We start from the raw sequence: 15,424 nt of genomic DNA on the forward strand, positions 1-15,424 counted from the left end.
GGTAAATGGTGAATATGGCCCAAATATCACAAAACAAATATGGACCACCTTTGGCAAACATGTGGCACGTGCGGCATTGCTATGGCTTGGTTCTGGCCCAGATCTGGCAAACAGGAGCAGACCACCCAAATGCCACCATTCCTCACAGTATGGGGGCCGGATGAAGTGTTGGTTGTGGGACAGGTCCGAGCCTCAGCAGTTTTGTTATCTGGGATACGACTGGTCTCTTCTTTTTTTGGCTGCTCCTGTTAGGGGTCACCACAGTGAATCATCCATTTCCATTTCTTCCTGTCCTCTGCATCTTCCTCTGTCATGCTAACCACCTGCATGTCCTCCTTCACCACATCCATAAACCTCCTCTTTGGCCTTCCTCTTTTCCTCTTCCCTGGCAGCTCCATATTCAGCATCCTTCTCCCAATATACCCAGCATCTCTCCTCCACACATGTCCAAACCATCTCAATCTTGCCTCTCTTGCTTTGTCTCCAAACCGTCCAACCTGAGCTGCCCCTCTAATCTACTCTTTCCTAATCCTGTCCATCCTCATCACTCCCGATGAACATCTAAGCCTATATAGTGAAATAGGGGGGGACATCGCCTCATTGATCTTTATAGAGTAAAGTGGAGTTTTGGAACTTATTAACAAGCCCAAAGGTCAGCAATCAGTTATATGGACACCATCTGGTTGATAATGAGGAGTTTTTCAAGATAACAGTGGCCAACAGAATGCATCCTGCTATTCTGTTGCAACTCCTTCAGTCCAATCCTGCCAACCATGGCTTAAACTGGCCTCCACCCCTGGTTAACGTCAACCCCTTTTTGAGTACAGTTCAAGTTTTTTTTTATAATTTCCTTCCATTAAATATATAATCAGGCATAAGAATAAAATAAAATCCACTACAAACAAAATCTAATAAAATCTCTAAGAATACAACAACATGAGCACAGAGGTTACCAATGTCTACGACTATATGTACAGGAGTGTAGAAGAGGAAGTGACAGTTTCATAAGTCAGAATTTCACAAAATGCACATGGAAGGAAAACTAAAGTGGCTCTGCTGATGAGGTCTGTATGGACAAGATAAGATAGCAGCATGGGTGAATGGTAAGGTGCTAACGCATAGGATGTATACCTGCCACTGTGTATCAGAGTGTGGGAGGCTGTAGGGGGAAAACACGTGACGATGGTTGTTATGTGGATCAGGTAGAGTAATTGAGCAATCTGGTAGCAGAGGTTGACTCTGGTAGTTCTGGCGTGTTTATCCCTAAGCCTTCTTCCAAATGGTAGTGGATTTAGAAGACTGAAGGAGGGGTGGCTGTGGTTTGTCCAGATACATATGACCTTTTTCAACACTGCTGAGAGTAAATGTTGTCGATGGTGGGATGGCTGGTCCCTATAACATGCTGGGCAGTTTTCACAACCTGCTGTGGGGCCTTCATGCCCTAGGTGGTGCAGTTACCAAACCAGACAGCTACGTTATAGGTCAGGATGCTCTCAACTATACAGTCCTGTAGAAGGTAGTGGGAATTGAGGTTTGCAAGCCAGATCTCTTGAGTCTCCTTAAAAAGCACTGTTGAGTCTTTTTTTTTACCTAGGGAGGTGAGATCCCTGAGGGGTCATCTGTTATGTGAACTCCAACGAACCTAAATGTGTTAACTCCTTCCACTGCAATATCGCTGATATTAGAGTTGGTGGGCAGCACAGGTCCTCCTGAAGTCAAAGTCTTTTGTCATACTGACATTTAAAGACAGCTTGTTAATGTGACACCAGGATTCCAGATGTTTGTTGCTTAGCTCTGTAAGCGGATTTGTCATCATTAGTGATGAGCACAACTACTGTGGCGTCATCAGTGAACTTAATGATGTCATTACCTGGATATCTGGCAACGCGGTCGTGGGTCAGCAGCTTAAACAGAAGTGGACTAAGAACACAGCCTTGGGGGACGCCAGTGCTCAGAATGATGGGGCAGGAAGTCTGATCGCTGCTCGTGACTACCTTTGGTCTTTACGTCAGGAAGTCTAGTATCCAGTTGCATAATGAGCTGTTCATCCCAGGAGAGGGAAGCTTGGAGGCGAGGTCTGGGGTATATAATTGTGTTGAATGCTGAAATGAAGTCAATAAACAGCATCCTAATTAAGGTGTTATTATCAAAAAGAGGATTTAGAAAAAAAAATCAAGAATTAAGATTTCACTTGGAATAAATGGGACACCTTTTCATAGAAAGAGTAATTAATTGACCTTATCTTTTGTATCTCAACACATAGTATGCGGTACACGCAAAATTCAGATATGACACAATAATACAATTATGATGACAGGAGAAAACAGGGAATGCTGTTTATTCCTGAAGACACACGGCCTGAACATTGAAAAGAGGGCTAGCGTGAGGCTGAGGCTCTCTCAGCAAGGCAGCTATCATCCATCAACAAACAGTCCAAAGCTGCGGCAGGCTGTTGGCTTCTGAGAGCAACATATGGAGGCTGGGGACCTCTTCTGGAGCTGCAACTGACTGCTCCTGAACAAAAAAGGAAACCACTGTTTTCCCCCATACTTTCTCCATTCTCCTCCTCTCCTCCCCTCCTTCTGTTAGACTGCCAAGAGATGATTCCTGCCAAGTGCCTCCTCAGGAGAAGTGTGTGGGTGTGAGTTTGTCTCTCACTCGATCTTGTGTGTGTGTGTGTGTGTGTGTGTGTGTGTGTGTGTGTGTGTGTGTGTGTGTGTGTGTGTGTGTGTGTGTGTGTCTGTGTGCACATGTTCTTATTTCTCTTTGATGGCAACATTAGCAGTAATGTGTCTTATGGAAGAAAAGCAACACTCTTTCAGACAGTCTTTAACTGTCGAGTCCTCCCCTCTGCTCCAGTGTGGCCGCTGCTCTGTTGCTCCTCTCATCATCACCGTGCTGAGTGCAATACCAGAAATGCTCTTTCCCTCTCCATCCCTAAATGCATTCGAGCTCATGTAGTGTGCACATAGCTGCAAATACACACACACACACACACACACACACACACACACACACACACACACACACACACACACACACACACACAAATACACACACTAGTGAGAGCGAGGCTTTGCATCATGAATCTTTATCGCCCCCCAACCAAAGTCCTTTGTCTTCCTCACTACCGCGCACCCCACCCCCACCAACACACACACGCACCAGCACACATGGGTAGGATGATGAGACCCAAAGATGAGTCCCAGTCATAGAAGGACACATCATAGAAATTGTAGCTTTGGATCATCACTCTCAGAGCTGCTTCTCATCATTTCGCCTGCACAGTATGTGTGTGCCACGCGCACACACACGTGCACACACACATATACATACATACATACATACATACATACATACATACATACATACATACATACATACATACATACATACATACATACATACATACATAGAGTATACACACACACACACACAGAAGTGCTTAGCAGGAGAGGGGGAAGGCGCTCACACAGAAAGCTCCGGAGAGAGAGACAGACAGAAATACAGCGAGAGTCCTTGACTGCCGGTTCACCCCGAAGCTTGTTTGTGCTGATTTTGATGAGAAGGTTCTGGTCAAAGGGAAAGGAGAGGACAGGATTTGCGGTGTATGAAGGAAAGCACGGCAGAGAGTGATAGACGGGGAAGGACACAGAAGAGAGAGAGAGGGTGAGAAACAGAGAAAGGCGGGTGGTGGTGGTGGTGGTTTGGATGACAGCAGTGGTGCACGTGAGACACCTCAGCACAATACAACAGTAAACATACCGGATAACTCTGAAAAGCTTTTCATGTCTTGGGGTCCTAGTCATGGGTCACAGCTACCTCTCTTAAACAACTGATTGACAATTTGACAAGCTTTGCTGTCAGACGCTGTCATAACGTACCTAACACACACCCGACACCAAACCAGGGTCTGCATTAATAATCCATAAGCATGCAACGCTGCAATGGACAAGCTAAGCCTGCTTCTGAAAAGTTTAGTCTCACGTCTTAAGTTGAGAGCAATACAGAAGACACCAGGGACTTGGAGGGGGGGGGGCGTGGGAGTTATTGATGAGACAAATCAAAACTCATGAGCCCAGTAAGTCTGCAGCCCAGTGAGTCTGCAGAAGGCCGTTTCACCTTAGACAAGTTGGTGCAAAAGTAGAAATGATCATTTTCAGCCTCCTATTTCCCTGCAGATTCAGCCAGTAAGGGTTTAATTGATGAGTTACAACTGAAATACACAACTAAATCATGGCGGTCTATTCCGTTGCCTATCAACACGGAGATCGCCGGTTCGAATCCCCGTGTTACCTCCGGCTTGGTCGGGCGTCCCTACAGACACAATTGGCCGTGTCTGCGGCCGGGAAGCCGGATGTGGGTATGTGTCCTGGTCGCAGCACTAGCGCCTCCTCTGGTCGGTCAGGGCAGCTGTTTGGGGGAGGAGGGGGAACTGGGGGGGAATAGCGTGATCCTCCCACGTGCTACGTCACATGAACGGGAGGAGACGTGCGGTAGTCTGCAGCCCTCCCCGGATCGGCAGAGGGGGTGGAGCAGTGACCGGGACGGCTCGGAGGAGTGGGGTAATTGGCTGGATACAATTGGGGAGAAAAAGGGGGAACAATTCCCCCCCAAAAAGGGAAAACATTTGGAATAGCTATTCCCTGCATGAATTAAAACGTTCGCTAGCGAGTGCAAAGTCTGCAAAGTCAAGTGCTCCATCAAGACAGGTTACACGATTATTTTTGAACTGTGGGCCGCTGAGAAATAGGTGGTGAAAGGAAGGAGGTGCTGATATCTTGCAGGTTACGCAGGTCTGCCCTGAAGCTCTTCTCTGACGTACACACCGAGAATAGGACCCAACCCACTGCTGAGCACCATCAAGCTTTTCTTAAACTGTCAGCCTGTCTCTGTCTCAGTCTCCCCCTGCTTCTTGCTTTTTCACACTATTTTTGTCTTCTTCCCCCATCCTCTGTACTTCCCTCCTTCCCTCTGAGCCCTCCCTCCCCTTTTGACAGTGCAAACAGCGGAGGCAGAAAAGCAGCAGTGGGTAAGAAAGATAGACAGAGATGGTGAGATAAGAACAAGGAGAGAGTGAAACGGAGAGAGAGAGGGGTGGGGGGTGGGGATGAAGGGTATCTCAGGATGGACGGTGGCATGTGAAGCCTGCTTGATTCCCGTGCACACATTACTTTGCTACACCAGCTGCTGTTAAATGGCTGCCAGAGTTAACGGCATCGTGCACCGTTCTACTTCCGAGTTAGACTCTTCAGTCTATCTGCATTACGCAACACGGGGCTGGTGCAGCAGCCACTGGGGCTCGCTGTTGACATCTTTTCTACATTTTTGGCTGTTCGGTTTGCCGTATGACGAAACCGACCGTTTGACCACGGCCCTGCCTGGAGCTGCGCCCGAGGAGGAAGCGCAGAGGGCGGTCTGAGAGGACGCGGAAGCGGGGCCAAGCTCAGGGCCCGGGTGGTCCAGAGCGGACAGCTGCAGATTCCGCGAACGCGTAGTACTTCCGTTCATACTACTTACCGGAGTCCGCTTGCAGCATGCGTTCCGCACATGCGCATTACGTATTTCCGGGCAAAATGGCGACATACACGCAAGAAGAAGAAGCGTGCGCGGCCGTTCAGTCACAACAGGACCAAAGTCTTGGCAATTTCCTTCCATGAATTTGTGCACATCCGGTTATCTCTGTAGTGTTGTAATGGCGAATTATAAAGATGACGGTAACGACGGACCTCTTCACACAGCCTCTCTTCAAAGTCGGGGTCCATTTTTGTTTACCAGTGCATGCACAGTTGCGCCCTTCTCCGCGCCGACACGAAAAAATTGGAGGTACGCGGATGTCCGAGCAGGCCCCACGCGTATACCGTCTGATGACGACATTTACGTAACTTGCGCTTTAGCTAACTGCTAGCCCATGCAGACCGGCAGTCATCCTGGCGTTCGCTCTCTTGGACAGTGAATATATATATATATATATATATATATATGTGTGTGTGTGTGTGTGTTTCCATGTTGGATGTATTTTGTAGTTTGGATACATGTGTTGTTGAAGTTTGCATATGTGTTTCTGTGTGTGTGTTGCACTGCTGTGGGCTGGGGGGAAACGACATTTTGGTTCATTTCATGTGCGCAGGTGCATGAAATGAAATGACAAATATTCCTGATTCCTGAATATTCAATATGGCAACCCCGGGCTTGCGATGCCCATTACAAGACTGCATAAGCATGTTGTGATGTACCTGTCTAAACGGTCCGGTTGGGCTGGCTTTACACTCATACACCCATGTAACTGAATTTCTCCACAGCGTCACAGTGTGGCAGAGCGGCTCTGCCCAACACTTTCCCAGCCAAGATATAAGCCCCGGCACCAGAGCACTCGGTGTTGACAGAAGAGGGGGTGTTTGTTCTGCTGGACGGGAAAAAGTGGTTCAAATCCCCCCAGATCTGCTACAGTGGTGCCCAGAAAAAGGGTTTCACCCTCTTTTGATCACCAAAAGAGTGCTGAGTGTAGAAAAGTGGTCGTGTCCATAACCTTGTAGGTCTCCGTATCTTTCCTTGTTTTGGCGAGCTGAAAGAAACTCGGCGTTGAATCCTGTGAATGAATGCTGAAGAAAATGTCTCTCAAACGGGGATGCTTGGCAATGGACAAGAGAATGATGAGAGTTGGTAGAAAGCCAGTGGTAGAAGACCGATGATGATGATGATGATGATGACGAAGGATGAACTATGTTTTTTTTTATTCCTCCCCCCTTCCCCTTAATTGTATCCGTCCAATTACCCCACTCCGCTCGCTGCTCCACCCCCTCTGCCGATCCGGGGAGGGCTGCAGACTACCACATGCCTCCTCCCATACACGCGGAGTCGCCAGCCGCTTCTTTTCACCTGACAGTGAGGAGTTTCGCCAGGGGGACGTAGCGCGTGGGAGGATCACCTATTCCCCCAAGTTGCCCCTCCCCCCCGAACAGGCGCCCTGACCGACCAGAGGAGGCGCTAGTCCAGCGACCAGGACACTCACCCAAGTCCGGCTTCCCATCCGCAGACACGGCCAATTGTGTCTGTAGGGACGGCCGACCAAGTTGGAGGTAACACTGCGATCCCCGTGTTGCTAGGCAACGGAATAGACCGCCACGCCACCCGAACACCCCCGTCCATGTTATATAGAAATATAACATATAAGCATTACGACAATGCTCTTTCTAATCAAACGCAATTATGTGATGATCGCGAGGAAGCCTGTGAGGACTTCTGACGTCACGCACGAGGCTTTTCTCCCTCTGAAAGTTCCAGCGTCTCGCTCTGACTGCAGCTTCCCCTTCAGCGGACTAATTAAGGCAATTGATTGGTTCAAACGACCAGCCCGGGGGATAACAGAGCTCTAATTAGATGTTAATTGAAAAGTAACAATCACCTGAACAGTGAGTGGGTAGATGGAGAAAAAAACCAGGATTCACAAACTGTTTTTCTTTCATTCGTTTTCCCCCTGCGCGACTGCTCCATCTTCCCCAGGTCGTCTCTGCGCCGCCTCGCCCGAGCAGACCACGTGGTCTGCCGGGTCTTCACTGGGCTACGTGCGATGTACACAACGATATACACACAACGATATACACAACGCCAAGCCCGTGTAGCGTGCAAGTGCCCGTGGGGCGTGTTCGACCTGCTGCCACTTATTTGTATTGCCCAGATTCACAAGGTAGTCCCTAAGGGCTTTACAATCAGTAGCGTACACAACAGTATACGACATACGACCCCCTCTAGCCTTGGACCCTAAACCCGAAGGAGGAGAAACTCCACGAGAAAAACGGTATTTAAGGTGTTCGGCAGTAGTATGACCTAAACCACGTGATTTTTAACAGACAGCGAGTCTACCAGTTCAGATCATCTAAGCCCCACCCCCTTTTCCTCCCCAATTGTACCCGGCCAATTACCCCTCACTTCCGAGCCGTCCCGGTCGCTGCTCCACCCCCTCTGACGATCCGCGGAGGGCTGCAGACTACCACATGCCTCCTCCCATACATGTGGAGTCGCCAGCCGCTTTTTTTCACCCGACAGTGAGGAGTTTCACCAGGGGGACGCAGCGCGTGGGAGGATCACGCTATTCCCCCCAGTCCCCCCTCCCGAACAGGCGCCCCGACCGACCAGAGGAGGCGCTAGTGCAGCGACCAGGACGCATACCCACATCCGGCTTCCCACCCAACTAAGCCGGATAGCACGGGGATTCGAACCGCCGATCCCCGTGATTGCAGGCAACGGAATAGACCGCCACGCCACCCGGACGGCCTAAGCTGTTTTATCTCTCATTACTTCCTTCTGTCCTTCAACGCCTTGCGATGAAAACATGACGCTCGTGCTCTCCGCCTTTTAACAAGATATTTTTCCATGGACCGGTATTCGAACCTGTGCCAGAGAAAGGCCAACACGTAATCCACGACAGAGATGTTTCTCACCGGGGTTATGAACGTGCATAGTCATTAAAGCCACCGTCCTGGGGACAACTGTGTCGTGTAACGACACCTGCAGGCGTTTGAACCCTGCACCGAGTGATTCATGTGAAATGAAAAACACCACCGTTTCCTCCTCCTCCTCCTCCTCTGCATGCAGCTGCTGTGATGGAAACATAAAACTCAGTGTGCACGTGACTCTCCCGGGGGAGGTCCCACCGGACAGTAAAACAAGTACAGATTCCTCTCATGACTTGGATGTTTGTGGACTGGCTGTTGCCTTCGATACGCCAGTGATGGAAGGTGCAACAAATCAGATTGATTGATTGATTGATTGATTTGCATGTAAGTCTTCAAGATTGTAGCTTTAAATACCTCACCGGGAGTTGTAACCAATGTTTTGCGGGGGGGGGGGGTAAGCGAAAACACGAAACGGTGTAAGTCTCAGCAAGGGTCCAGGACCCAAAATGTGTCACTGGTCTGTTTCCATGCACTAAAAATAAATAAAGATAAATAAATAAATAAAAATCCCCGTTTGCTTGAATGAGCCAGGGTTCCCACACCCGGGCAAGGTTTACTAATAAGGTGTTGGAAATTAAACCCTCCACTATAACGCGTAGTTAGGCAGGGGGGAGGGATATTATTCTTATTGTTTGCTCATATGTCTCCCTCCTCTCCTCCTCTTTTCCCCTTCCCTCATGTAGACCTCATCCCGGTCCCCCTGTACGTACCTACGCGACCAGCAGCCCGCACCTCTGCAGACAGACAGACAGACAGACAGACAGTGTGTTTACCCTGAAGACCGGAGCACCCAGCCTGCGACCGCGGCAGCCCCGCTAGCCACGTTAGTCCGCATGACGCAACAGAGTGCAAAAACCCAGAGGTCCTGGAGGGGGTTTAGGACCCGCTGTTAGCGCACGAGGGAGAGGTGGAAACTGCCTCTGACTCAGGTGTGCATTTGACATGAAGGGGGGGGGGATGCCCCCCTCCTCCCCCACCACCACACACACCTATCAGCACAATCCTGCAATACCCAGCTGGTATGCAGTCTAGGAGAATATTGAAATTAAAAAACAAAACAAAAAACAAAATAACTTCAGTCTACCAACAATCAACACCGCTCTCTCACAGCAGAATAACAGGAATGAAGGACCAGGCTCTGCTGACCACTGAACAAGCCATCAGATAAAGCCCCCCAGCTGCCCCCCCCTCCTGAGCTCCGCATAACCTCCCTACTAGCAGCTGATTATATTGACTATATCAGGGACATAGTCACCCCCCTCCTCATAAAGAACAGTCACGTTTAAATATGCAACTTTTCGCCCACAGTTAATGATAAATGCCCCCCCCCCACAGCTAATGATAAATGCCCCCCACAGTTAATGATAAATGCCCCAACTCGGTAACAGCGGAAACACGCTGCAAGATGTGAGGTCCGTCTACTGAAGGGATCGCTCCTAAATCTTGCGGTGTGCTCGCGCTGATATGCAGACACGGCTTCCATACGCGAGGGCGCCAACCCCACATCATCCCTGTTAAATAAACCTGTCAGTGGAAAGAGAGAGGGGGAGACAGAGAGAGGGGGGGTGGATGGGGGGGGGACCCATTCGCACCAGTTGGCACATTGCCTCCCTGTCAGTTTTGCCCCCGCGCGATGGCAAACTGCTGGGCAGATGGCTGGCACCAGCTTCGCTCTTATCTGGGGAGGAGGAGGAGGAAGAGGAGGAGGAGGAGGTTAACCTACCGTTCCCGGCAACGTGGTTCTCCATCTCGACGTGGCCACCTTGCCTGGCGGAGGCGCTAAATTGAAGGTAGAGTCCCATGTAATGTAAAGTCCCCAGCAGCACCCCGAACGCGCCCATCTCTTTTGTCTCGCGATTCCAGTATTTCTTCCGCTTCCTCTCTCACATCAGGTGGGTTATGTTCGGGAGGTAAAATCCAGGTGACTTGTTTTTTTGGGGGTGGGGGGGAGTGTGTGTGCGTGCGCGCGCGCGGGTGTGCGTGTTAGACGAGAAGCGACAGTTGCAGCACTCTCCCCGGCACACGCAGCGCGGCTCGCCGCCTCTCGCCGCCGCGCCTCGCTTTTTATGTCGGCTCTGGATGCGGCGGAAGGACATTTCTAATGGGAGGGGGCGGGGAGTGCCACGGCTTGCAAGTGTGTGTGTGTGTGTGTGAGGGGGGGGGGATATCGATTGAGCGGATTGATACGTGCAGATTTATTCATTAAACTTTTACAAGGTTGAATCTCGAAAGCGGAGCGGTGGAGTCTGCTGGACAAACGGCTCTTGTTGGGGCGACGCTACAGGCCGTTTATCCGGAGGGGTTGTCAAACCAGGAAGGGGGCGAAAGCAAAGTGACGTCAACAGGTGGCCAGACGGGCTGTGAGGGCAATTCATACTTGATGTTTGCTTACTTTTAAGCTTTCACCATGACCTCGCATTGCTCAGATGGCTGCTGGAAGTGCATGTGTAGTAGACCAACCAAAGGTGGTCTTATGAGGAGTCTCTGCAGGGGCACAGATAAGGGTCTGTTTTTAACTGGTGGCTGTAAGGGAGACGCACTGAGGGCAGCAAGTCTGCACGCAGTAAATTAGAGAAGTGGCCTTGGTGGATGAGAGCTGGAAGACATGAGATAAGGAGGGGAAGACCACACAACTGCCCTATAAGAGAGGCTGTACTGTTACTGATCGGGGCGCGTTCAGGCACCTGGGCTTGGACGGGTCTGTTCATGAACATATGATTAAAATCATGTGCCAACCCTGTAAGAGGTTTCTGTCTCGTCCCTTATTTCTGTTAGCGTGGAATTCAATAATTGCCACGACATGGGCCAACCTGGGTTGAGAGGCTGATATGTGGGTGTCCAACAAGGCTTTCTGTTGGGGGAAACTTTTGGAAGCTCATTTTTATGCTATTGCAGACGACACAAAAGTCTAATATTAATATTATCCCGGAGCATTGAGGAATGCTGCAGTTTTTAGGAACTCAGAATAGGCCGTCCCTAATACTCAGCACATCTTGGCCTTTATCCGTATAATTTAACTTCTTTTCCTGTACGCGAAGTGTCAGTGACTCAAGCCACTGTGCTATAATCTGTTATGTCTCTGCACCAAATGGCCCTGTAGTAAAACGAAGATCCCTTGTGTGCTGATTGGGTCAAAATGACCCTTTTTGAATAATGGCTGTCAACTATAAATGTTGCAAACATTAGCAATAATTGAGATGAAGATATATTGGGTATCTTCAATTAAATGCACAATTGCATTGCTATAAAAGCCAACGGTGGCCTGGCTCAATAGTAGTCTACATCCATTGCAATTTAATGACCAGATCATGAGGGTTAATGTTAAATTAGAGGATGGGTGTTTGCATGTGGGGCACACTATTCACCCGGGGTTAACATTAGCTTAAAGGCTAATAGAAGCCTTGATGCATGTCAGATGGAGTGTTGTGTGCTGTGGGGAGGGCGGGAGGAGAAGCCATGGTCTATCATGCTGTGCTGTTGTGTTCGCTTTCATTTTCTGTTTGTGTGCTTTACCTGTAGACTACCATATGAGAAGTATGTTTTCTACTGTAAATACTGTACTCAGGGTGTTTGAGAAGAAAAAAAAATCATTCATTCATCTTCAGCCGCTTCTCCAGGGTCGGGTCGCGGGGGCAGTAAGCTAAGTAGGGCGCTCCAGACGTCCCTCTCCCAGGCAACGCCCTCATGCTCCTCCTGAGGGATCCCAAGCATGGATGTATTATACACTCACTGGCCACTTTATTAGGTACACCTTGCTAGTACCGGGTTGGACCCCCTTTTGCCTTCAGAACTGCCTTAATCCTTCGTGGCATAGATTCAACAAGGTACTGGAAACATTCCTCAGAGAGTTTGGTCCATATTGACATGATAGCATCACGCAGTTGCTGCAGATTTGTTGGCTGCACATCCATGATGCGAATCTCCCGGTCCACCACATCCCAAAGGTGCTCTATTGGATTGAGATCTGGTGACTGTGGAGGCCATTTGAGTACAGTGAACTCATTGTCATGTTCAAGAAACCAGTCTGAGATGACTCGAGCTTTATGACATGGCGCGTTATCCTGCTGGAAGTAGCCATCAGAAGATGGGAACACTGTGGTCATAAAGGGATGGACATGGTCAGCAACAATACTCAGGTAGGCTGTGGCGTTGACACGATGCTCAATTGGTACTAAGGGGCCCAAAGTGTGCCAAGAAAATATCCCCCACACCATTACACCACCACCACCAGCCTGAACCGTTGATACAAGGCAGGATGGATCCATGCTTTCATGTTGTTGACGCCAAATTCTGACCCTACCATTCGAATATCGCAGCAGAAATCGAGACTCATCAGACCAGGCAACGTTTTTCCAATCTTCTATTGTCCAATTTTGGTGAGCCTGTGCGAATTGTAGCCTCAGTTTCCTGTTCTTAGCTGACAGGAGTGGCACCCGGTGTGGTCTTCTGCTGCTGTAGCCCATCTGCCTCAAGGTTCGACGTGTTGTGCGTTCAGAGATGCTCTTCTGCATACCTCGGTTGTAATGAGTTGTTATTTGAGTTACTGTTGCCTTTCTGTCAGCTCGAACCAGTCTGGCCATTCTCCTCTGACCTCTGGCATCAACAAGGCATTTTCGCCCACAGAACTGCCGCTCACTGGATATTTTCTCTTTTTCGGACCATTCTCTGTAAACCCTAGAGATGGTTGTGCGTGAAAATCCCAGTAGATCAGCAGTTTCTGAAATACTCAGACCAGCCCGTCTGGCACCAACAACCATGCCACGTTCAAAGTCACTTAAATCACCTTTCTTCCCCATTCCGATGCTCGGTTTGAACTGCAGCAGATCGTCTTGACCATGTCTACATGCCTAAATGCATTGAGTTGCTGCCATGTGATTGGCTGATTAGAAATTTGCGTTAACGAGCAGTTGGACAGGTGTGCCTAATAAAGTGGCCGGTGAGTGTAGTAGGACTGGGTACGGCGCCGCCGCTCAGCTTCGCAGCAATTATTTTCCTAGTGGTCACACGCGGCATTGCAGCGAAAAAATCCCCCGCGGCTCAAAAAGCATTTTCCCCATAGGCCACCATTGTAAAAGAGACGCCTGTACAACTGTTGACAGGACACCTGCAGCTATAATCATGGTCAATTGTTACTCTTTGTATTGTATATTTTTAAGCCACGGGGTTTTAATCTTTTTAAAAATTTTCCAAACCCAAGAAAAAGCCCAGAAAAATCTGTTTTTCCCTGCATGACGTCACGGCTGTGTACGAGTACTCTACGCGCAGTCACGTTGTGTCTCGGGAACGAGCATCTTTGCTAGGTTAAACAAACGCTGTTCGAATGAGCACGAATCAAAGGTAAAGGTGAATAAATGACACAAAGCTGAGCCTCCTCTTTCACACATCAAGATACTTTGAGTTTGTGGTTTTGCGTCGCATTTATTGGTCACTTGTTAGGCGTCATTGTTTTGTTTGGGTTGTTTGCCGTTTCTATAACTACATCCATGGTTTCAAGTCCCAAGTAAGTCCCGTAGTAGTCTTATGAGGACTACTTCGTAAGTATCAAGTGGACATCCATGAAGTTCGCTAGCATAGCAGTCATGAATGGGCAGCGCCGGATCCTGACCGCGGTTCGCTCGTTCCCATAGCCTAGAGGCATGATGGGAGTAACACTACTGCGCATATTCCGTGGGCCCCATGTACCCGGAAGTAACCCGGAAGCCAGAAACTTTTTCGGCGTATGCGCCAGGCGAGCAATTCTCATAGGAATGAACAGGCGCCATTTTTAGATCCGGTATCCAGTTCTACTATAATACAGCCATGATCCCAAGGCGTTCCCAGGCCAGCTTGGACATGTAGTCCCTCAGGCGAGTAACACGTCCATTCCGCGAGTAAAAACACAAAACAAAAAAACAAATTCAAGATTAAGTTCAGTACGAGTTAACGTTAAAAAACAGTAAGTAAGTGAGGTGGCATATCCGGGTAAAATGGCGTCCGACGGACAGGAAGTCCGCTATCCGTACGACGCACGTGAGCCCATGGCGAGCGCTTCCCAGGCCGTCACACGGATTTGGCCTCCCAGGCCAAAATATGAAGAAAACGCAGTGGTCAGCCAAGTGCAGCGAAACCCGCCGGGCTGGAGCCCGAAAATCCTTCATTTCCATTCCTGGCGGAGTATTTCTGTGGTCTGTCGGCCACGCGCGCGGCGCTTGGAAGCCGGATGTGAAAGGCAGCGTCGGTGTTGGCAACGCTTCAGTGCGGCGGCGGCGGGGCTGTGAAATATATCCGTGCTCCGATGGGTTTACCGGGCAGCCTGCACTGCTTGTACGTCGTGTGAAAAAGTGTTCCCCTGCGTTAAACTTTCCCCCGGTTCTCCTTAACACTCCACCCCCCCCCGCAAGTGATACTGACGGACCAAGGAAGTAAAGATAAACCGCTTCACTTCCTCTGTATAGTGCCGCTTATAATGTGTTCAGCCGAATCCGCCACTATAGTTATCTGTGGTGTATAGTCACTACTTTCTTTTGATATAGGCTAATATACCAAACCTTTCATCACGTGACACCCCCCCCCCTTCTCGGTCTCAACCTGAAAATGTGCGGCGACATGTGCGGGGACGAGAGAGAGAGAGAGAGGGAGACTCAAATCACAGTGGCGCAGTGTTCGTATTCAGTCAGTCGGAAAATACAATTATTCTCCCTCCCGTCAGCTGTGAAATTGCTGTACAACCACTGTTAAACACGCCGCAGTCATAATCACCGATAAGAGATGCGCGGGGGCGCGCAATCATCTGCCCATATGCAAACGACATCCAAGCCCGTCTCCGTAATTCACCCTCTCGACACGCGCACGCGCGTGCGACTTGGTAACCGGAAACGACATTGGCTTATCCGTGAGTTTTTCCTGTGCGACTGACGACAGAGACGTCGCTGCTGTAAACAACAAGCCACTGGTTTGGCCGTGATGAGCCGGTGAATAAGTGACACGCT

At 49.4% G+C, this 15,424-nt stretch overlaps 1 protein-coding gene across 1 annotated transcript in view; it reads right to left on the reverse strand.

Moving 5' to 3' along the window:
* LOC130106957 (V-set and transmembrane domain-containing protein 2-like protein) overlaps positions 1-10,491 on the reverse strand; it is an 80,475-nt gene extending 69,984 nt beyond the window's left edge. The window contains exon 1 of the mRNA XM_056273325.1: positions 10,180-10,491. Within this exon, the coding sequence (XP_056129300.1) occupies positions 10,180-10,297 (118 nt within the window). The 5' untranslated portion in view covers positions 10,298-10,491. The remainder of the gene's footprint in view (positions 1-10,179) is intronic.
* Between the last annotated feature and the right edge of the window lie 4,933 nt (positions 10,492-15,424).

The sequence above is a fragment of the Lampris incognitus genome, chromosome 2 (genome assembly GCF_029633865.1).
Source record: "Lampris incognitus isolate fLamInc1 chromosome 2, fLamInc1.hap2, whole genome shotgun sequence".
NCBI lineage: Eukaryota > Metazoa > Chordata > Actinopteri > Lampriformes > Lampridae > Lampris > Lampris incognitus.